At 47.0% G+C, this 21,915-nt stretch overlaps 1 protein-coding gene across 4 annotated transcripts in view; it reads left to right on the top strand.

The window, feature by feature from the left end:
* PLCB4 (phospholipase C beta 4) overlaps positions 1-21,915 on the top strand; it is a 178,972-nt gene that overhangs the window by 86,810 nt on the left and 70,247 nt on the right. For all 4 annotated transcript variants that reach the window (XM_054290254.1, XM_054290255.1, XM_054290252.1 and 1 more), the window contains 4 exons: positions 11,192-11,292; positions 13,968-14,048; positions 14,349-14,408; positions 15,613-15,756. In XM_054290254.1, the coding sequence (XP_054146229.1) occupies positions 11,209-11,292; positions 13,968-14,048; positions 14,349-14,408; positions 15,613-15,756 (369 nt within the window). In that variant the 5' untranslated portion in view covers positions 11,192-11,208. The remainder of the gene's footprint in view (positions 1-11,191; positions 11,293-13,967; positions 14,049-14,348; positions 14,409-15,612; positions 15,757-21,915) is intronic.

The following is a 21,915-nucleotide window of genomic DNA, read 5'->3' as shown; positions in this document are numbered from 1 at the left end:
GGCAGCTCGGGACCACAAAGCTCTGAATGCAGTGACTCACATGTGGCAATGCTTTTCCTAATGTGCCCATTGGGATTCCTTGCTTTAACTCTGCTGCTTGCTTCAGCAACTGGTTTGCTCTTTATCAGTTTCAGCAGAATATTTTTGGATTTTTTGGGGAGATTTTGTTAACTGGCTTGTGACAGGTGCTGTCATCTTCTTCTCCTCAGCAATGCCTGTAGTCTGATTATAAACTGCAGATTTTTCCTTGCAAAGAAACGCTGTATTTACATATATACTATATTGTATTTACATATATATTGTATTGTATTTACATATATACTATATTGCACCTATATGCTTGATATTTCCCTGGGCTGGTCTATCAGATCTCAAGATTTCTGAAGATTGCTGCAATGGATTTATGGATGTATGCAGAAAGTGTGGGCTGCAGAAGGACAGCATTCACATTATTGTGCTTACAAGGGGTTTGCTAGCCAAGGGCAAAGAACACTCTTCCTTCAGCTTTCAGTCAAAAACCAGTCTAGACATTTTTATCACATTAAACAGTCTGAGGCATTTAATAGGTATGTGACAGGAAAAAAAAGCAGTCTGAACTAGCTGACCAGTTTTCTTATGGGAAAAGCCTGCTGGGCTCAAGTTTTTATTCTTCGCAATGGTAATTATTATGCTTAATGGTGATGCAGACAAAGCTGGTTTTAGACACATAAAAATGTTGCCTTCCCTTTCTGCGAGGTCTCTGTGCTTTGGGTGAGGTGCTGCTCTGTGTTGTGATGGGCTGTGCCTTTGCTGAGCCTGTGTGCCACTTGTTCCTGAGCTGTGGGAGGCCAGAGTGGCTGAGCACCCCTTGAGAGCACTTCAGTCCGTCCAGCCAGTGCAAATGGCAAAACATTTTCTCTCTGTGTCTGCGAGGGTCCCTTTATCAATGTTTATGATGTAACTGGTTATGTCTGTTGATTGTCACTGCATTTGATGGCTGCCAAACAGACTGCTCCTTCTTTGGCCTCCACCCTCACATCTAGAATCAGTTCTTTCACCTTTCCAGGCCTGTTCCCCATTGCTGTGTTGGTCTGTTTGCAGCATGGGGCAATACTGATCTCCTCCCCTGCAGGATCCCTGCCATGGCTCTCCTGAGCTGCCTGGTCAGTGAGTGACCCCCCTGCCCTTGCCTGGAATGCTGGCAGCGTTCCTGCCACCACTTCTCTCTTTTCCACCCCACACACAGGCACCAGCCTGGTTTTTCTTTTGGTCTTTCTTAGTGTATATTCCACCCAGTTCCTTCCTTTCCAGCCATGTTGCAGTAACCCCGCTTCATACTTGGAATAATCTCTAAAAATAGCCTTGCCTGCGCTATCCCAAATAGTTTGGGAAAGCTGAAGCGGAAATCATCTACTGTTCTGTTCTAGCACGGTGAAAGCGTGGCCATCTCAGGCACTTTGTCATGCTGCCCCAGCCCACATCAGTGCCAGACACCCCATCCTTGCTTCCTGTGGCTTTTCCTGTGTTAGTTCCTTCCTCCTCTTTTCAATTGCTGTGCTCTTCCCCACCCATTTCACTTCTCCGTGCCCTGGTGGTTGTCTGGGGTCAGCAATGCGCTCATGGAGTGTGTGCTCTCACCTTTGCAGGGAGGAGGGGAAAGGGCTGCTGCTCTCCCTGCCCGTGTGGGAGCGTTCCCCACGGACCTGTGGGGGCAGAGCTACATCCTCTGCTTGTGCTGTGTGTGTCCCCTTCCTCCTAGCAGGGTCACAGCAGCTGCTGGCAAGAAAGAACAGTGATGATGATGAGGAGCTCAGAGAGGGACCAGCTCCCACTCTCCTGCTGCTTGACACTGAAATGACATCCTGAAGTTAGGGATTCAGAGAAATGGAGTCCCCTGACTCTGGTGTCACCAGCTGCTCCAGAAAAGTCTGGATAAATGGGGTTCCTCAGCATGCTGTGGATGTTGCTGTTTCTCAGGAGCTGTCAGAGCAGGCTCCAAAGGGCTGTGTGTGCCAGCAGGCCAAACCAGCACTCCTTTCTGTCTCCATACAGGACTAATGGGTTACATACCAACACTTTTATTTTTATCCCTTTAGGAATACTCTGTCAAATCATCCACTTGGAGCAATCAAAAACAGAGATGCTTTCCTTCAGAAGTTTCCTGTCTCTGTTATGAATAGCTCACAGAGCCCAGTTCATCCAGCAGAAAGTGGGAGAGGTTCTGCTTGGAGCACCCCTCACCCCGCTCTTCACCAGCTGACAGGGCTGGTTTTACCCATTTCTGCACAAGCCATGCATTCATGTTCAGGGTGGCGTTTGGGGTGCATTCTGAGCATACAAACAGCTGAATGCCTCAGCAGTGACTGCATGGCACTGTGGGCTGCTGCTCAGACAGAGCCCTGGGCAGCCTCAGGCAGCTCCCTGCACCACAGAGACAGCAGCTGTCACCTCCTGGCCTCGGCAGTGACAGGGAGCAGGGCACCGTGTCAAGAGAGCTGCTTTAATATTTGATTAGCAGAAATGAATATGCAGATTGCAGGGGCTCTCTGAGGCAGGGATTAGTGAACAGACTGTGATGCCATGTTTTATGCATTCCCATTTTCTGCTTCTGGTTAACCATCAGCTTGCCAGCTAAAGGATTTGGGGATATTTTTCCTTTATCCTTGGCCACATTTGCTGCGCAATCTTTCCTATTGTTTTCAGAGCTTCTGGGCAGTGGCACAATAACCATTTAAAAAGAAATGTGACTGAAACAAATTGACAAGAAATGCTTACTCTGCCACCTACCTACCATAATGAAGGAATAATAACTGAAAGTTCACAACCACTTGCTTTTTGCTCTTGCTTCTCTACAAAATTAAAGATGTAAATAAATGATAAGCTGGTGTATCTGCAACGTGGCTGTCTGTATTTATCCTGCTGGAAAGTGGGCTTCTGGGTTTCCAAATGTTGGGCAGCAGTTTATTTCCAGCCCTGCCTAGTTGTGATACCCTGTGTTTAGAACCAGGGCAATCTCATCTTCAGTAAAATGCCCACTTTGTTAATGAGTTAGCACTGGGTGTTACTGGTGAAAGGGGTGCTTAGCATCACTAAATCTGTAATTCAGACAAGCCTTGCTAGCTTCATTCTTTAGAGGCAGGCAGAGGAACGTGGGAAACAGCAAAGTGTCTGTGCAGCACTCAGAGCTGTGTGGCTCACCCCCAGCTCAGCCTGGATCCTTTGGCTCCTCCTGCCCCAAAGGGGCTGTGTTTTTCCTGAGCAATCGATGCTGGGTGCTGGCTTTGCATACAACAGCCAGAGTGGCAGCTGAGGGGTGAGAAAAACAAACAACTTGAACCTCTGCAACAGGGTTTAGGCCAGGCAGTTATTGTTATTTTCCCCATCCATTAAATGTCATTGTGATTCCCAGATCTGCTCTTTGCACAGGAGTGTTGAAGCACACACTGTGAGCCCCACGGAGTTTCTCTTCCTCATACAGACTGGGAGATTTTCTGTGATGTGAGCTTGAAATCTTGGCAGAAAACATCATCACATGCTATAGCAATGCAGAAAGGGTAATTTGCATTCCAGCCAGCTGATAATGCCCTGCCTGCATTCCCCTACCTTTGACATGAGGGAAGGGAAGGGTGTTGGGATGGAATCTGAGCAGCATTGCATCTTCTGAGTTAGATACCAACACCTTACTGATGCCATGGGTTAAACTGCACAATGACAATCTAAGAAGTGTAAATGCCCTGTGCATTTCCATGGTGACTGTGGCTCCTAGGCTCTATGCAGAGTACCAAGAAATTTGTAATTAGTTTAAACTTCCAACAAATACCTACTTCTAACACACTGCCAACTATCAAACAGTGCATCCAGCTTTTTGATGTTAATGCACTCTAGACTGCAGGAACAATTGCCAGAGATCACCTTAGCTTTGTCTGAAATTTTAAGCCAGCAATGTGGGTCACTCTTGTTTTCTCAGAAATCATCCAGAAAACCAGCAAATTATAATGTCACTTTCCTAATTTTAGATTTTAAAGTAACATCTATGTTCCTCACAGCTTATTAGTTTTTAATATATCTGTGTATTTTGAAAAAGATCCTAATAAATCATGTCCAGACTTTATTAAAGTTTGGTTTGAACTAAAGTACCTGACCATAGCAGGGATTATTTCAAACACACAGGGATTTAGAAGTTATTACAAAAATATGATCCTGACCTTTCATTTTGTTTTATTAATCCAAAGTCCGAGCCTGTGTCAGAGTTTGGAAACAGACAACTGTGTCCTCAGGATGTGGTCACAGAGCAGCTGATAGTTGTAGCTTGTTTTGGTTTTGTTTGAGGTGCTACAGTGTGTTCTTTCCAAAACCTTTCCTTGCACTTAGAAAGGAAAGACTGCTGATATTAATGCAGTTTGGAAGTTTGTTTTCATGGTGTTTGTAGTTAATAATTCACTCTTAGGATCTTGTGGTTGTTTTATGTCCTTGGATCCCTTCCTGAACTCCTGCATTTGTTATTGGAGTGATGCTCACTTACAATTGTTTGGTGTTTATCTGTACTCCCACCTGAACTCTTTCTAGAATTTTAATTTCAAACATTTATTCCTGTCTTCCTGTCACATTAAAGTACAGGAACCACTTCTGCTTGAGATCTTGTAGAGCACAAAGCTCCAGAATGCAGCTAAAAAGAAGAAACTGAAGTTCTAAATGTCAAAATTGCCCATGATTTGAATTCAAATAATTTGCACAAACACTTTGCACAGGTGTACCTAAAAGTGAGAAACACTCTTCACTGACTTAAAATGCGTCACCTGTCAGCAGCAGATTAAACAACAGTAGAAATTAAGTATGGTATTCCTTACCCAATCACCATGCTGAAAACTTGGCTTTTCAATAGATTTGCCAAAATTTTTCAATAGATTTGCCAAAATTTTTGGCAAATCTGCCAAATCCCATTCCTTTAGGCTGTAATTTTCTGCTGTAGTGATACAAGGTGTCAGAGTTTACAAAACTGTGAAGAGAGACTCTGGGCCTCAGTAAATCAGGAAATACTTGTGGTGTTTTGCAATTGCTGCATGTTTGTTTGTTTGTTTGTTTTATTATTCCATGAGGTAGCCTTTGTCTTAACACTGCCTTCCACTGAAAGCCACAGAGTGAAGTAATTAAACTTAATAGAAGTGACTGCTGGTTAAATCCAGCCACACTGTATACATCCATCACATGCCATAGCAGTTCAGAAAGGATCTTGGCAGCGATTGCACAAACCATTGTTTCCATCAAAGCCCAATTTGCTCTCTACTACTACCTGGGGATGAGGTGGCTTCCAGGAAATGGGACACTTGACTTTATGCTAAGTAAATCTGAGCACCTCTAAGGCTTCTGCATGACTAAAGGTAAAAATGTAGCATCTTCACATTTTTAGACAGCTTAATATTTTGCATGGTTGGTGTTATTGGAATAGGACAAAGCACAGAGGGTTCTGGGGAGTGGTTCCTCATCACATGCTCACATGAAAGGAAGTTCACTTGACAGATCTAAAGCAAAATGTTACTGTTGGATGCATACTGAATAATATGTGTAAGTGAACATCAATGGTCATTTACTGTCTTTTGATGAGTCAGATTGCTAAATCCTCTGTACTATTCACAGGACTATGAGCATTTCCCTCCTGAAATTATCCGTTGGGGAGATCTGTGCCTTTCCCTTTTTCTCTCACCATTGCTGTTACAAAACGGAGAATACCAAATTTCCTATCACCAGAAGGAAAGAATAGGAAATACAACTTTACTTATTCCATGAAGTTTGTAGTTTTCTATGTCTGGTTTATTATTTTTTAACGCTTAAGTTTTTAGTAACATCCAATTCTGATAGTTCTGCATTTTAGCTCACTATTGAAGTCATACCTTTTTCTAGGAGTATGTATAGGTTCTCTTGTTTCTTTAGGAGTCGTTTTGAAAATCAGTAACATGTTACCTTTTCTTTGAACACTTTGGTGTTGCAATCGCAGCGTTACTTTTGTTTTTCCAGGCATTTCAAGTGACATCTATCTGAAGGCTCATTTTGGTCAGCTGGTGAAGCTAATAAAGCTGGTTCACAATGGTGGCACTCAAGGACTGGTCCCAGGCTGTGATGAGTCCTGATGACTTTGGTGATCAATTCAAAAGGGAAACTCTGCTCCAGTGGCTCTGTATTGCTGCTGAGCAGAGAAATAATTTGCCTTCCTGGGCCTACAAATGTCTGTAATTTAGAAGTTTGTGAGGAATTAGACCTGAGTGAATCATCTGAGAAGCTTTCCATAATGGCTTGATTTAAATGTATTTCTAATAGTCAGAACAGAGTTTTGTTACACTGTTGGAAATAGACCAGAATAAGTTCATTTACAACACCAACATGTCTCTTTCTGCACCATTCACTTCTCGTCAAGGCACCCCCTCAAAAAGGATGGGTGGTCAGCACCTACGTCAAAAAATGAGAGTTTTCAAATGAATAGGAATGCTGGGGAAAGCTCTAGGTATGGATAAACTAGGGACCATTAGGACAAGAAGAAAAACCTGTGAGGAAACTGAGGGGTGATGTTAGAGCCCTGTGTTTTGTGCTAGAATTGCCCTTGTCAGAAACAGTGGCTGTCACCAGAGGTGTGACTGAGGGCAGAGCAGCAGCAGGTTCTCCCTGGGAGCTCTGCGTGGGCAGCCTCCCTGAGCTGGGGCAGCGCTCAGAGGGCAGCTCAGAGCAGCCCCTCTTGCTGTGCTCTGGGCCCCGGCTGGCCCTGAATCCCAGCCCTGCCCGTGCAATGGAAAGGGGGCAGCGGGAGTGGAGAGCGCTGCTGGCCATCCTGGGTGCCTGCTGCTGTTCCTGGCCTTGCTCTGGGGACAGCTGCTTTCAGGTGTTGCATTAGCTGGGGGAGTAATCTGTTTAAAAACAGCCCGCACAAAAATTAATCTTAAAAAAAAGGGAAAAAAATCCAGCAAAATTTGACTGTGGAGCAGCTTGGAGAGCTGGGATATCTTGGAATTGTCTCACGGTATAGAGTGGACACTGCAGAAATTCAGCAGCATGGCCCTGCTACTTTTCATATAGGATTCACACTATAGTGGCTTTTATTTTCTTAAAACTTACTCTGAATTTTAAGTTCTGGAGTTGAAACCAAGGTTTCATGTTTAAAAGACATGAAACTGCATTTGCTTTTTTTCATTTCCCTGTCTCTGCATTTTGCTTATGTTAATGTCAGTACCTTTATGACCAAATGAATTTGACATTGAGGAGTAAATACATGAAGATCTGACTTTTCTTCAAGTTTCTAGAAATATTTACACTATTTGAATATGACAGTATTTCAAAGTCTCATTAAAAAATGAAGGGGGCATTTTTATAAGAATTTCAATGCTTCAGTGCCTGTTTGGTCATGGACAGCTGGATGTTTACTCTAGTCTATAGCTGTGCAGGGGGAGGCTTGCTGGACTGGGATGAACTCCATAAAACACCCCAAAAGTTAGAGAAGTCTGCTGATCTAGATCTGGTTGTCTTTCTAATAAAGAATCTTGTTCACCAAACAGGAGTGATGCTGAAGGTTATATGTTCTTCAAGGTGGGGGAATGTCCTGGGGTGACTGGGAATGGGAAATAGATTCACTTTTTGGGGTTTTTTAATTGCTTCCTTGTATCTGTAAGAAAAACATCTATTCCTGGGCATGATTACCAAACTCAGCACAGTTCTGGGTGGGTGCTGCCCTTGAAACCCAACAGACAGTAACTGGGGCAGGTTTAGGGGCTGTAATGCCACGAGGTGAGTGGTGAAATGGCAAACACAGAGTGCAGAGCCTCCTCACCTCTCACTCAGCAAACAGGGCTTCATTCCAGAGCAAAAATAATAATGACTAAAAAAACCCCTCCAGGTCCTGTTAGGATCCTGGGGCTGAGCAAAGTGCGGAAATGATGAGTTTGTGTGTTTGAAACTGGGGGGGCAGCTCTGAGGAACCCTGCTGTCCTTGCCAGCAGTGTCTCAGCATTGACAGGATGTTTATGGGACCCAAGGAGTGTCCATCCATCATGCTAGCCAGCCCTGTGGGTTAGTTTAGAATAGCACCTCTTTCCACAAACATTTGTCTCCTTTGTACTAACAGAATCCTTTCCTCCTCCTGTTCAGCCACACCTTGTCCTTCTCTTGGTCAGGGAGTGACAAACCCAGGATTTACAGCCCACACGCCCCAGGTTTAGCTTAGTACAGCCAAGCTTACAGAAGAGAGAGACTTTTGTGTTAATTAATGCTCTTCTGAATATGGTTCATTTTGTGTCCTCGCTCTTTGGGTGCTCCAGGTGAGTTTCATGTCATCCAAAACATGCTTCAGGCACAAACCAGAGTTGGGAGAAAGGGAGATGCTGCAAGAGGCTGTTAACTGCTGCACTTCACCCACCTCTCCCTTGTAGTCATTAATTGAGTCCTGAGGTGGATTTTTAGGAGTGTTCTTTCTGCTTTTGTGAATGGTACGTATTCATATTATACTTTGAGAACTCTTAAGTCAGTAAGAAAATTTGATTTCAGTTTTTAAAGGTAGTATAAAAGTTTTCAAATTAAAATTTTGCTGCCTTTAAATTTAATTCCTTAACCTTCTGTGTCTCCCAGTTGAATCTTGACACATTTCCTTGTTATTTAATGTCTCTAAAGAGGGTAATTCTTGATTCTCACCATAGTGAGGATATATGCATGCATGCATTTGCAGCCATATGCACGCTGCAACGTCATGTTTGTTTGGGTTTGCTGATTGGGATTGGTGTTGTTTTTCACTCGCTTTGAACTGCTAAAAAATTGATGAAGATTAGCAGAGGTCCAAAGAGTGACAACGGAATATTTTGTATTTTAGTTTGGTGATCTTAAAAGCTAACACGGTTAAGAAAAAAATGGATTTTTGAGAGGAGCGTAAGAAATGTGAGAGGCTGAAAAGAGCTTTTCTAAAGGCAGAGAGAGTTTTCTTCACCTTCTGCACAGCTGCCAAAGCATAAGGCTTAAAAATGTTGTTTGTTACGGTTCCTCCAGCTCCTTGCCGCATGTACTCGAGCTGCCTTTCCCTCACACTTCATCTGTCTCCGTGCATCTGTAAACTGCAGTGACCTGTGAGAGCAGAGCTGGGAAAGGGACTGGGAAGGTGGGAAATAACAAGGAGCTGGAGTGTCCAGACTGTGGATGAGCTGAGAGCAGTCAGGCTGTTCTGTGCCCTAAACCCGGCCCATGCAAATGGCACGGAGGGCTGTGCTGCTGGCTCTGGGACAGGGCGTGGTGCTGCCTCACTGCTCCTGGGCCAGACCCTCATCCAGAGAGGCACCAGGGAGAGAGGAGAGGCTCAGCCTGACTGCAGGGCTGGGAAATGCACGGTGCAGCCCCAGCTGGGGAGCTCCTGTTGAGTGTGCCAGCGATGGAGTAACAGGCTCATCTGACTGTGTGAGTGCCCAGAGGGAGGAGAGCACCCCTGGGCAGGGGCTGGCACAGGGCTGTGCCTCTGGGGCTGTGTGAGTGCCCAGAGGGAGGAGAGCACCCCTGGGCAGGGGCTGGCACACGGCTGTGCCTCTGGGGCTGTGTGAGTGCCCAGAGGGAGGAGAGCACCCCTGGGCAGGGGCTGGCACACGGCTGTGCCTCTGGGGCTGTGTGAGTGCCCAGAGGGAGGGAGGAGAGCACCCCTGGGCAGGGGCTGGCACAGGGCTGTGCCTCTGGGGCTGTGTGAGTGCCCAGAGGGAGGGAGGAGAGCACCCCTGGGCAGGGGCTGGCACAGGGCTGTGCCTCTGGGGCTGTGTGAGTGCCCAGAGGGAGGAGAGCACCCCTGGGCAGGGGCTGGCACAGGGCTGTGCCTCTGGGGCTGTGTGAGTGCCCAGAGGGAGGGAGGAGAGCACCCCTGGGCAGGGGCTGGCACAGGGCTGTGCCTCTGGGGCTGTGTGAGTGCCCAGAGGGAGGGAGGAGAGCACCCCTGGGCAGGGGCTGGCACACGGCTGTGCCTCTGGGGCTGTGTGAGTGCCCAGAGGGAGGAGAGCACCCCTGGGCAGGGGCTGGCACAGGGCTGTGCCTCTGGGGCTGTGTGAGTGCCCAGAGGGAGGGAGGAGAGCACCCCTGGGCAGGGGCTGGCACAGGGCTGTGCCTCTGGGGCTGCGTGAGTGCCCAGAGGGAGGGAGGAGAGCACCCCTGGGCAGGGGCTGGCACACGGCTGTGCCTCTGGGGCTGCATGCAGGGCTGGCCAGGTGATGTGTGTGCTGCTGAGGTGGGGAATGTTTCTCAGAGCTCAGAGTGTGCTCAAGCACTCCTCACAGCCGGGTTTCTGAGTGCCGCTCTGGAGGGAGCACTAGGATCTGCCTTACACAGCATCTGCAGAACTTCTAAATTGGGTTTGTGTGGGGTTCAGCACCAGTATAAAAGGGGAAAAAGCCATTTTTACAGGCTTGGGACTGCGCAGGAATATTCTTCACAGCCTTAAAAGTGCCAGTACATTTCTGGTGTTTTAGCACAGAACGTGTCAGCTTTTCCCAGAAGGATGGGAGCAGTTATTGCTGCGGGAGCTACCTGTTGTGTTTGAAGACCATTCTGATAATAGAAGACATTTAAATAGATTGGGGAACAGCTACCATGCCATAAAAATAGTGGTTATCACTTCAGGTGTGTCTGCACAGGACTGGCTAAAAGAAAAGGAGGCTTTTGATAAGATGTTGGATATAGATGATCTGTTTTCTTCAAAGCTTCTCTTCATTGGGAGAAAAAAGGGACAGACTAATAGTTTAAGTATAATTTAGTCCTTTTTTTAAGATTTGGGAATAGAGATCTATTATTTCATATCATCCTATTTTGAATGAAAATGAACACTTAACGGTGGCATGTGTACCTAACTTTCAAACTGTATTTTTGATTTCTGTATCAATGACCAGAAAAATAAGCAGCATTTGTCTGCAATACAGGTTGTAGTATTTGGTCACCTAGAGCTAGGTTAATACCAGGCTCATTGTACTCTAAAGTTACAGTGCAAGTGTTTTTCAAATAATTAAGTTCATACACACATTTTACAAGTATTTTTCATTTTAAAGATATGAAACAAAATTACTCTTAGGAGGCAAGCTCCTAATTTGGAAATGCACTGTGACTTTTCAGTACTTCTGTATGAAAGGAAAAGCTAAAAGTCACTTTTTTTCCTGCTTGGCCTTTGAAGTGCTCCTTTTGAAGGACAGTAATTGAACTGTGCTTTTCCATTCCATTTCAGGTTTTTCTTCTGTAATCATGGCAAAACCTTATGAATTTAACTGGCAGAAGCCAGTTCCCTCTTTTCTGCAAGATGGAGCTGTGTTTGATAGATACGAAGAGGTAAGACCCAGTTGCTTTTCATTTGCTATTCTCTTTTAAATATGCAGAAGTGCCAGAATATTTCATGCTTTGCTTTCATTGTACACAAAGAAACTTTAATTTTTTCTGGTAATACCCTCAGAAATGTCTGTGGGGAGGCAATACCAACAGACTTTATTGCTACATAGAGGGTTTTTTTTTACTTTTAAAAGAAATAGCTTTAAAATATATTTAATCCCTCTGATTTGACATAAGCCCTGAGGAAGAGAAAGGGAGAATTGGATCAAAATATCTGTAATGTGTATAAAACTCTCATCTTTGCAGATTCATAAAGCACATTATTAAACAAAGTTAATCCTTCCATTTTTTTGTATTCTCTATCAAATGGAGGGAGAATATTGCTTTTTCTTGGATATATAAACTGAGCACCTGCCTTTTACAAGGGAAAGTCAGAGAACACAGAACAATCATTTTCTGATTCAAATGCATCATTTGAGAACTGGAGTGGTTTTATCTACTTTGGAAAATCAATCTGCACTCTATCTGAAATATGATTACTATGATCCTGCTTTCAGCTGTGCTTTAATCCACCTTTATTAAAAGAATGCAAACCAGGACATTTTACACAGGCAGCTGAAATAAAGTGCTGAGAAGTTTACCCTATACTCAGCATTGATATGCTGGTAAGAATAATTGTATCAGGGTCTATTTTTAATCTTGTTTGAACAGGAGATCTCTGTAAGTTGAAGGTAAGTGCCTTCAGGGATATTAGTATTTTCTTATCTTTGGAAATGTAAGTAAAAGGTATTTTTTATCACCAGGCCTGCCAAGATAGGGATAGTTGGTTTACCCTGTGTTTCCAGATTTGGGGCCAGATAAATGAAGTAGATAGTGGTGGAGATGGAGAAAAAAGCTTTATTTTCCTTCAGCAAGCCCTGCTGCAGACACAGCCTGTGAGTGAGTGGTTGTTCTCTCAGCCTTCACCAAGAACAGAGAGTGCAGCTGCAGCAGAGGGTTCCAGGTGCTCCAGGTTGGGTGGGATTCAGGGGCACTGCTGGCACCTGGCTGTCACTGCTGGGATGGGGTGACCAGGCACAGCTGTGCTGTTCTGCTCTGGGCACCTGTGGGGTTCAGGGGCACTGCTGGCACCTGGCTGTCACTGCTGGGATGGGGTGGCCAGGCACAGCTGTGCTGTTCTGCTCTGGGCACCTGTGGGGTTCAGGGGCACTGCTGGCACCTGGCTGTCACTGCTGGGATGGGGTGGCCAGGCACAGCTGTGCTGTTCTGCTCTGGGCACCTGTGGGGTTCAGGGGCACTGCTGGCACCTGGCTGTCACTGCTGGGATGGGGTGACCAGGCACAGCTGTGCTGTTCTGCTCTGGGCACCTGTGGGGTTCAGGGGCACTGCTGGCACCTGGCTGTCACTGCTGGGATGTCACCACTGGCAGGGGCAGTGCCAGGCACAGCTGTGCTGTTCTGCTCTGGGCACCTGTGGGGTTCAGGGGCACTGCTGGCACCTGGCTGTCACTGCTGGGATGTCACCACTGGCAGGGGCAGTGCCAGGCACAGCTGTGCTGTTCTGCTCTGGGCACCTGTGGGGTTCAGGGGCACTGCTGGCACCTGGCTGTCACTGCTGGGATGGGGTGGCCAGGCACAGCTGTGCTGTTCTGCTCTGGGCACCTGTGGGGTTCAGGGGCACTGCTGGCACCTGGGTGTCACTGCTGGGATGGGGTGGCCAGGCACAGCTGTGCTGTTCTGCTGTGGGACACCCCAGCTCTGGCACCCAGCTCAGGCTCCTTCAGCTGGGTTTGCTGCCCCCAAAGCCCAGGAAGGAGCTCCTGCCTTCCCCCCATGGCGCAGAGCCCTGTCTGTCCATCCTGTGAGCCCCTCCTGCTCCAGGTTTCTGGGGCACACCTGGGAGCCTGCTTTGTTTCCTCACAGAGGACTCTTCCCACAAATTCTCCTCACTATTCAGTGAAGGAAGTCAGGAAGTTCTGGATCCTCTTTTTCTTGAAGTGGTTGATTCTGCACACCCTTTTCCTGCATTTCAGCTTAATTTATGATGCTCCAATTGAGGCTGGAGGTGTGTGGGGAAAATCTCTTTATAAATTCAGCTCATCTGACTTTTTGCCTTGCCCAGTCTCTCTGGAGTGCCATTGTTTCCTGATTTCTTGTACAAATCAATATCCTGCAAGCTCTGCTTGTCACTCACTCTGCCTGCAGAGCACTCACAGCATGTACACTGCCACAGTGCAACAGAAAATGCTTCCCAAATTCTGCACCTTGAAAGGAAGTGTGGCCGTTGGATCCTGAAGGTGACATTGGCAAATTATATATTTTTGACCTTCAAGCATTTAATTTTCAGTACATTTCTTGAAGTTCTGTTTCATTAAGATTCTTTATTAGGTAAGAATCACTGCTTCTATTAAATAAAACATCTTCATTTAGTTGCAATAAGGTAGGAAAATATTAATTAAGTGCATCTCAGTGTCTCAAGTGTGAGCAATAAGACAAATCATTAAACGTGATCTCTTTTTTAAAGGCCTGCCTCCCTTGTTTCTGTTTTTTTTGGGGGAACAGCAAATTCTGCAGGAGGGTCTTTGGGAAGAAACAGAACAATTCTTTATTTTTGAATGATAAATAATTGATATTTGGCAAACTGACTAAAATGAATGGTCTGTATTTTCTTTTCTATAGGAATCTTTTGTCTTTGAAAGCAACTGTCTCTTCCAAGTGGATGAATTTGGCTTTTTTCTGAGCTGGAAAAGTGAAGGAAAGGTATATTGCAATTATGTCAGGAATGTATATTATATGTTGTTGCACTTTATGTATATTCTGTTTTTAAAAAATTTAAAATACCGTGTTAGTTTATTTACAAAACTAGTCCTCGTCTTATTCTTTTTAGAATTGACAGAAGTGAAGAATTTAAGAGGGAATCAACTAATACTGAAAGGAAATATACTGCTTAGTGTTTATTAACAGAGTTTGCCAATGAAATTCTCAGTTTATTTTTGGTGAAACTCCCAGTGGAATTGTGTCTCAGCAGCCTTTGAACTTGTACCCTTTTTGTCCTTTCAGGAGGGCCAGGTGTTAGAGTGCTCCCTGATCAACAGTGTTCGCTTTGGAGCTGTACCAAAGGTACTCTGTACTTACTTTATACTTCATTTAAACGAGCAATATTTCAGCTGAAGGTGAAATGCAGGGTGGCATTCGTTTCTTTAAGTAATACCAGTTACACAGCTTTTATTTTGCAATCATAGCCTCACATTTGAAGTTTTGCAGGATTTGTTGTGATTGCAGTGGGCAGCGTCAGTCATCTGGCCTTTCTGATGTACTGCAGGGTTCAGGATGCACTGAGAGCTGAACAGACATTAAGAGCACATAGCAGGAGATTTTAATTATCTTGTAACAGTTTATTGGGATACTTGTTTAGGGATCTGAGGAAAAATGTTCATTTTCCATTCATTTTGTTCTGATTTGTTTGAATTTATTTTATCTTATCTTCTCTCTCCATTAGCAAAAGTGTAGAAAGATTTGTTTGCATCCCTCTTTCTGCGTTTAGGTGGTCAGAGAGGGCAGCTGGTCACAGCCTGCCTTTTTAAAGGGTTTCAGCAGAAGTACTAGCTAGGAGTTCTGGAGCCCCAAGCCTTTGGAAATACACTCGGGAGTATTCAGAAGGAATATGCAGGGTTTTCTGCAGAGTTGTGCCTCTCCTTCCAGCAGCCCTTCAGTTTAGGAGATCTGCTGTGAGCCCTGCATTTCCACTTTCACATGTGAAGTGTTTTTATGTAGGTAACTCTCTCTTAGAAATCCTCCTGGGAGTCTGCAGGCCCAGATCTCTGCCCCACTGAAGGGGCAAGAGCTGTGGTGGTGCAGACAGCCCCATGCTCACAGACACAGCAGTGAGCTGCTGCTCCAGCTCTGCCCTTCCAAAAGCATGCCCATGGAACCTCCAGCAGCAGCAGGGACAGCAGCTCGTGTGACACGTCACTAAAGAACCTCCAAGTCACACAGATCATGACTGCAGGAACTATGGGGTTAACTAGATGGGAATAATTAACTTCCAGATCAGTGCTGATCCTCTGTCCCCAGTCCTTGGAGTGATTAATTGTTCTTCTTCGTGATGAAAAGATGAGTTCTCACAATCATGTTCCTGACTGTCAGAATGTGTTGTTTTCTCAGGTTTGCACACAATGTTTCTGAGTGAAAGCACTCATTTCAGATGACTGGCAAAGGTTTAAAGGTTTGTAAATGTATGAGGAGGTGAAAATGCATTTTTACCATCGTGCCTTGCATAGCAGAAGTGCTGCAAATGTAACAAGTTCTTTATTGTGTCTCACAGGATCCCAAAATACTGACTGCACTCGAGGCTGTTGGAAAATCAGAAAACGAGCTGGAAGGACGGATAGTGTGTGTTTGCAGTGGCACAGACCTGGTGAACATCAGCTTCACTTTCATGGTAGCAGAAACCACAGAAATAGCCAAGGTATTTCACAATTAAACTGTGTGTGGGAGGTGAGAGAAGAGCTCATCAGCAGTGCTCAATTGTTTTTCCTAAGCCTGCCTGCGTGGCTGACTGAAATACCTGGGTTAGAGTCTGCTGCCCTGCCCTTCCAGAGGGCACCAAACATCCCTGTGGAGCATCCCTGTGTGTGTGCTGTGTGAGGGAAACAGTGATTGTCAGCCTGAGCATACACAGAGGGTTATCAGAGACACTGAGGGCATTGTGTGCAGCACAGGGCATTCCCTGGGCTGGTCAGTGCCTCTGTGAGACCTCTGTGTACGGCACAGGGCACTCCCTGAGCTGGTCAGTGCCTCTGTGTATGGCACAGGGCACTCCCTGGGCTGGTCAGTGCCTCTATGAGACCTCTGTGTATGGCACAGGGCACTCCCTGAGCTGGTCAGTGCCTCTGTGAGACCTCTGTGTACAGCACAGGGCATTCCCTGAGCTGGTCAGTGCCTCTGTGAGACCTCTGTGTATGGCACAGGGCATTCCCTGGGCTGGTCAGTGCCCCTGTGTGACCTCTGTGTATGGCACAGGGCATTCCCTGGGCTGGTCAGTGCCTCTGTGAGACCTCTGTGTATGGCACAGGGCATTCCCTGAGCTGGTCAGTGCCTCTGTGTATGGCACAGGGCATTCCCTGGGCTGGTCAGTGCCTCTGTGAGACCTCTGTGTATGGCACAGGGCACTCCCTGAGCTGGTCAGTGCCTCTGTGTATGGCACAGGGCACTCCCTGGGCTGGTCAGTGCCTCTATGAGACCTCTGTGTATGGCACAGGGCACTCCCTGAGCTGGTCAGTGCCTCTGTGAGACCTCTGTGTACAGCACAGGGCATTCCCTGAGCTGGTCAGTGCCTCTGTGAGACCTCTGTGTATGGCACAGGGCATTCCCTGGGCTGGTCAGTGCCTCTGTGTACAGCACTGGGCATTCCCTGGGCTGGTCAGTGCCTCTGTGAGACCTCTGTGTACAGCACAGGGCATTCCCTGAGCTGGTCAGTGCCTCTGTGAGACCTCTGTGTATGGCACAGGGCATTCCCTGGGCTGGTCAGTGCCTCTGTGAGACCTCTGTGTATGGCACAGGGCATTCCCTGGGCTGGTCAGTGCCTCTGTGAGACCTCTGTGTATGGCACAGGGCATTCCCTGGGCTGGTCAGTGCCTCTGTGAGACCTCTGTGTATGGCACAGGGCATTCCCTGGGCTGGTCAGTGCCTCTGTGAGACCTCTGTGTATGGCACAGGGCATTCCCTGAGCTGGTCAGTGCCCCTGTGTGACCTCTGTGTATGGCACAGGGCACTCCCTGGGCTGGTCAGTGCCCCTGTGTGACCTCTGTGTATGGCACAGGGCATTCCCTGAGCTGGTCAGTGCCCCTGTGTGACCTCTGTGTATGGCACAGGGCACTCCCTGGGCTGGTCAGTGCCCCTGTGTGACCTCTGTGTATGGCACAGGGCATTCCCTGAGCTGGTCAGTGCCTCTGTGTATGGCACAGGGCACTCCCTGGGCTGGTCAGTGCCCCTGTGTGACCTCTGTGTATGGCACAGGGCATTCCCTGAGCTGGTCAGTGCCCCTGTGTGACCTCTGTGTATGGCACAGGGCACTCCCTGGGCTGGTCAGTGCCCCTGTGTGACCTCTGTGTATGGCACAGGGCATTCCCTGAGCTGGTCAGTGCCCCTGTGTGACCTCTGTGTATGGCACAGGGCATTCCCTGGGCTGGTCAGTGCCTCTGTGGGGGGCTGCCCCAGCAGACAAGCTGGTGCTGCTGGCTCTGTGACAGGATTGCTGAAGGGAAGTGCAATTGCTGCCATTTTCAGCCCTTCAAAGTTCTGATAACCCAATTGTGTTGTGTGGTTTGTATTGTTTGAAAAAACAAAAGCAGGAAAGGAAACTGTGCAGTTAAGGGCATCCCAGTGTGGCCAGGCCCTTTTCTGCTTCCCATTGACATGGAGCAGCCCTCAGGAAGCAATGGTGCTGTTTGACACCTCATCCTTCCTGAGGGCTACAGCCTGCAGCTCTGCTGAGAGTCCTGGCCTCCGCCTGCCCTGGCCCTCAGCTGTGAGCTGCCCTGAGAAACCTGCTCAGAGTGCTGACAGAACACTGCTAGCTGAGATCCAGGCATCCATGGGCGTTTAAAATACACACTCTTGGCTTTTCTTCTGTCTGCATGCATTTAGGGTGTTCAGGATTATAATCTGTTCTGCCTGTAAGATAAGTATTAAATAGTGATCACTATCACACACCTGGTAAATCCCCTCCTTTAAAACTGTTCGCTGAATGCAGCATCACTAAATCCCTTGCCAGTCTGGTTTATTGTTCATTGCTTTGGATCCATACCTTTGGAAGCACTGGCAATACTGAGCAAACTCCTTTATAGGAGAAACACTTGTATAACTTACATAGGTGCACTAAATTGATTTTACTGTGTGTATTTTCAGCAGACTTCAAGGGAAATAATGTGTCAGAGTTATGTTTTGAAAGCATTTGAAAAAAGGAGCAAAGCATAGGAGATGTTGGCAGCATTCACTTTCACACTTCACCCAGCAGCATCTCTGATTTATTCTGAGAGCAGCTGCAGTTAAGTTTCTCAGCCACCCTAGATCTCAATAACCTGTATTAGACTAATTGGTTTGTGAGAATGCAGGCCCATTACAGAGGCTGTCACAAGAGATGAGCTAATTATGCTGTGGAGAAGCTCTGGTGCTCATTAGCAGCCCAGCCTTACAGAACTGGTGTGTCATGCTGCAGTGGGCAGGCTCTGAGCCCCATGGAACCCAGAGCCTGCATCTGGGAGCCTTTCCACCAAAACACTCACCCAGAGCTGTCAGCAGTGATGATCCACCTCATCTGATAGGAGATGTGTGAGGCATGAGGGACAGCAGAAGGCAGATCAAGCCAAAAAATCAATGCAGAGCTCTCTAAGTTGCCTTCGCTGGGGAATTTGGCCTGTGCTGTGTTGACCTTTGGTATATGGTAAATACCACAGCTTGCTACTGCACTTCTGTGCTGAAATGGAATTTTCTAGGAGTTATCTGCATATAGAAGTGCTCCTGCTTCATTCTTCCTGTTGTGTTCAGGAGAGAACATCTTCCTTGTGGGACACAGTAAATCCGCTGCAGAGGAACCAGCCTTTGCATGGCATTGAGTAGCTGTGCAGCTGCTAACTGCAGCTTAAAATAGGCCTCACATTAATCCAGCTCAAAGCCCCTCTTGTGAAATGACAGAGGCAAGAGTTTGGAGGGGAAGGGGCAATGACTGAAGCTTGAGCTGCCCAGATATGTGTGAGGGTTGTAAATGTGTGCAAGAAACCTGTGCTTTCTGCTGTCCCCCATTGCTGTGAGGAACAGAGCCTTGGTCTCAGCGTGACTGGGGTACTTTACATGAGGGAACTGAGTGGCAGATCCAAGCACTAAAGCTCAGAACTTTGCAGCCCAGAAAGGCCTCTGTAGGTGATAATTTGCAATGGGAAAAGAAGCATTGTAACCCACTGAAGGCTGGCTTGGAATGGGACTGGCTAGCTGTGACAAAGGGAATTGGTGGAAGATCCTGTCGGTGCAAGGGGTGGCACACTGGGAAGCAGGTTCTGCAGGTCTCTGGCACAGGGTGGCACAGGGGGACAGTCCCTGGGGTGCCCCAGCTGTGGCAGTGGGCTGGGGACTGCTGTGGGCAGGGCTGGACCCTCCCTCTGGGCCCATCCCAGGCTGGCTCTTGTCACCTGTCCTCACCTGTGCCCCTGGTGCTCAGCAGGGCTGCCCAAGGCACTGCTGTGCCCCAAGTACAGCTGCTCCAGCAACAAGAGAGTGTTTATTATCTCTGCACTTGTCTCCAAGCTCCAGCTCTGCTATTTACATTCTATCTACTTAAATTTTATTGGTGTTTTCAGCTGAGAAATTGGTTTTCATTTCCACTCTTAAAACAGCCACAGAATTGGGTGTACTGTGTCTCTGATTGCAAGCAGCTGTCACGGTCCACTCCTAAAACAGCTCCACTGTGGTAGTAGAGAGTGACTGTAAAAGGTGGAATTTAAAACCTGGTGTTTGGAATCCTGATTTAATCAGGTTGTATAAATTATCCTGAGCTAAAATTAACACACACACATGCACACACATATATTAGAGATGAGAGCATATGTGTGTATTTTTCTTTTTTACTTCCCAGATGGACTTTGTGTGCCCCAGTAATTGGATAATCTGTTTCCCTCAGTCTAGGACAGTTGAAAAGGCCAGTGAGTATTTGGGGATGAATTTCCTTGGGGCAGAAGTGATCCAGTGCTGGGGTGAGGCCTCAGCCCTTGGCACATGGGCTGCCATTAGTCCAGTAAAGCTCTTGTACTTCAGCCACCCAAAATCTGGACTTGTTGTCTTTGCTCAGCCACTCTGGCAATGCGCTGAGTGGCAGCAGTGTGGGCACCCTGGGCAGCTCCAGTACAGCCTGTGAGCCTCAGGTGAGCCCCAGCTTTGCTGCTGGAATAGCTGAAGGTCACAAGGTTCCCTTTCATCTGTGTGCAAGTCCTGGCAGTGTTTCCAGAGCCATGCCCTGCTACAGTCAGTGCTGCGGTGGGGCAGGGCAGGGGGAGGTTTGGCACTGGCACCCCTCAGGTTCCTTGCTGTGGCTGCTGGGGGATTTTCCTGGAGCAGAGAGCAGTTGTGAGGTGTTTGCACTGAGGGAATGGGGACATCTGCTGGCTGAGGGCAATGCCAGGGATTCCTGCCAGCCCAGTGTGTCCTGGGCACAGGTGGGAACAATTCTCTGTGGCTTCCTGAGCCTTCGGGCTCTGGAGCCCTTGGCAGCCAGTCCCAGACCCTGAACCCCAAAATCAGAGGGCAGTGCCTCCCTGCCTCTCCTGATGCCTGCAGCAGGTAGAGTGCAACCCTGGAAAGGGGAAGGTACAATCTGGAGAGGTCTGGCAGTACTGACCCCATGGGTCAACAAGCCATGCATGGCCTTGTCTGCAATGTCATGAGCTGCAGGCTATGGTGCTTTTTAACCTTTCATAATTCTTGTCCTTTTTAACCCTGCCCAAGTGAAAGGTTGATGGCTAAAATAGAGCTGAAAGGCCAAACTTATTTGTGCCCCCTGCCAGTTGTGCCTGTGTTCCATCAGTGAACCTCACTAACACAGGGTCACTAAGAGCCTCAGAAGCATTTCAGGCTGACAGCAAAAGCTAAGAGAGTGCTTCTGTGATTGGTTTTTCTTGCCCCTTCTTCTTCTGGAGATGTTTGACAGTGTTTGATGTTGTCAGAGAAAAACAACACAGTGTTTGTTCCAGCCTGCAGTGTAGATTTTGGCCTCTTGTGTCAGCCTAAGGGGGTCTGAGCTTAAGATGTACTGCTGTTTGGTGTTGTTTCTTTTCATGGCTGTTCATTCTCTAGGATTAGATATCAGGGTCCAGATCCCTCTATGAATCAGGAATAATATTTGTGTATATCTCAACAGATTAAGGGTACTGAACCATATTTTGAAAATTGGAAAATATTCAGCACTAGCATCAGTAAGAATCCAATGTACCCTGATTTCTATCAAAGACGTATTTTTTTCTAAGAACAAGGTGCTTCCTATTGGTACCTAAATGGCACCAATAATTGCTTCCTAAATGGTACCTCATTTCAGAATTCCACTTTTTACAGAATTTTCATCCTTTGCACAGGTAGTGACTTGAAAATGCTGAGGGTGAAAGAAGAGAACTGAGGATCTTTATCTCTGTTCCTTATGTAGATGTACAGGTCTTTCAGCTTCATCTATAAATTAAGGGGTGCTGTCACAGAATACAAGCAAGGTTGCTGCTGTATTTGTCTGTGTGTTAGCTGGATAAACCTGAGCCCCTCTTTCATCCCTCCTGCAAGGTCATCAGACAGTGTGCATTAAACCTGGGAATGGTTTGTTGTCAGGAAAGCGATATAGTGCCAGCTGGATATTGAATTTTGTGAGTATCTGTGCACTGATCACAGTACCCTAGGAGCAAGTGTGAAGGCAGTATTAATTGAGACTGTTCTGCCTCAGAGGGACACAAAGGCTGCCAGTGCTGAATGTGTCGTTGAGTTTGGTTTTCCTTTGTGTTCCTGTTCCTGAGGGGCAGCTGGTGGCCGTGGGCAGTGTGTGCTGTGACTGCAGGAGCTGCTGTGCCCAGAGCCAGGGCAGGCAGCCAGAGCTGCTGTA

This window comes from Melozone crissalis, unplaced genomic scaffold (assembly GCF_028551555.1).
Source record: "Melozone crissalis strain CALT ecotype California unplaced genomic scaffold, PUWL_Pcris_2 ptg000081l_1, whole genome shotgun sequence".
Taxonomy (NCBI): domain Eukaryota; kingdom Metazoa; phylum Chordata; class Aves; order Passeriformes; family Passerellidae; genus Melozone; species Melozone crissalis.
This window is presented reverse-complemented; position numbering and strand designations above follow the sequence as displayed.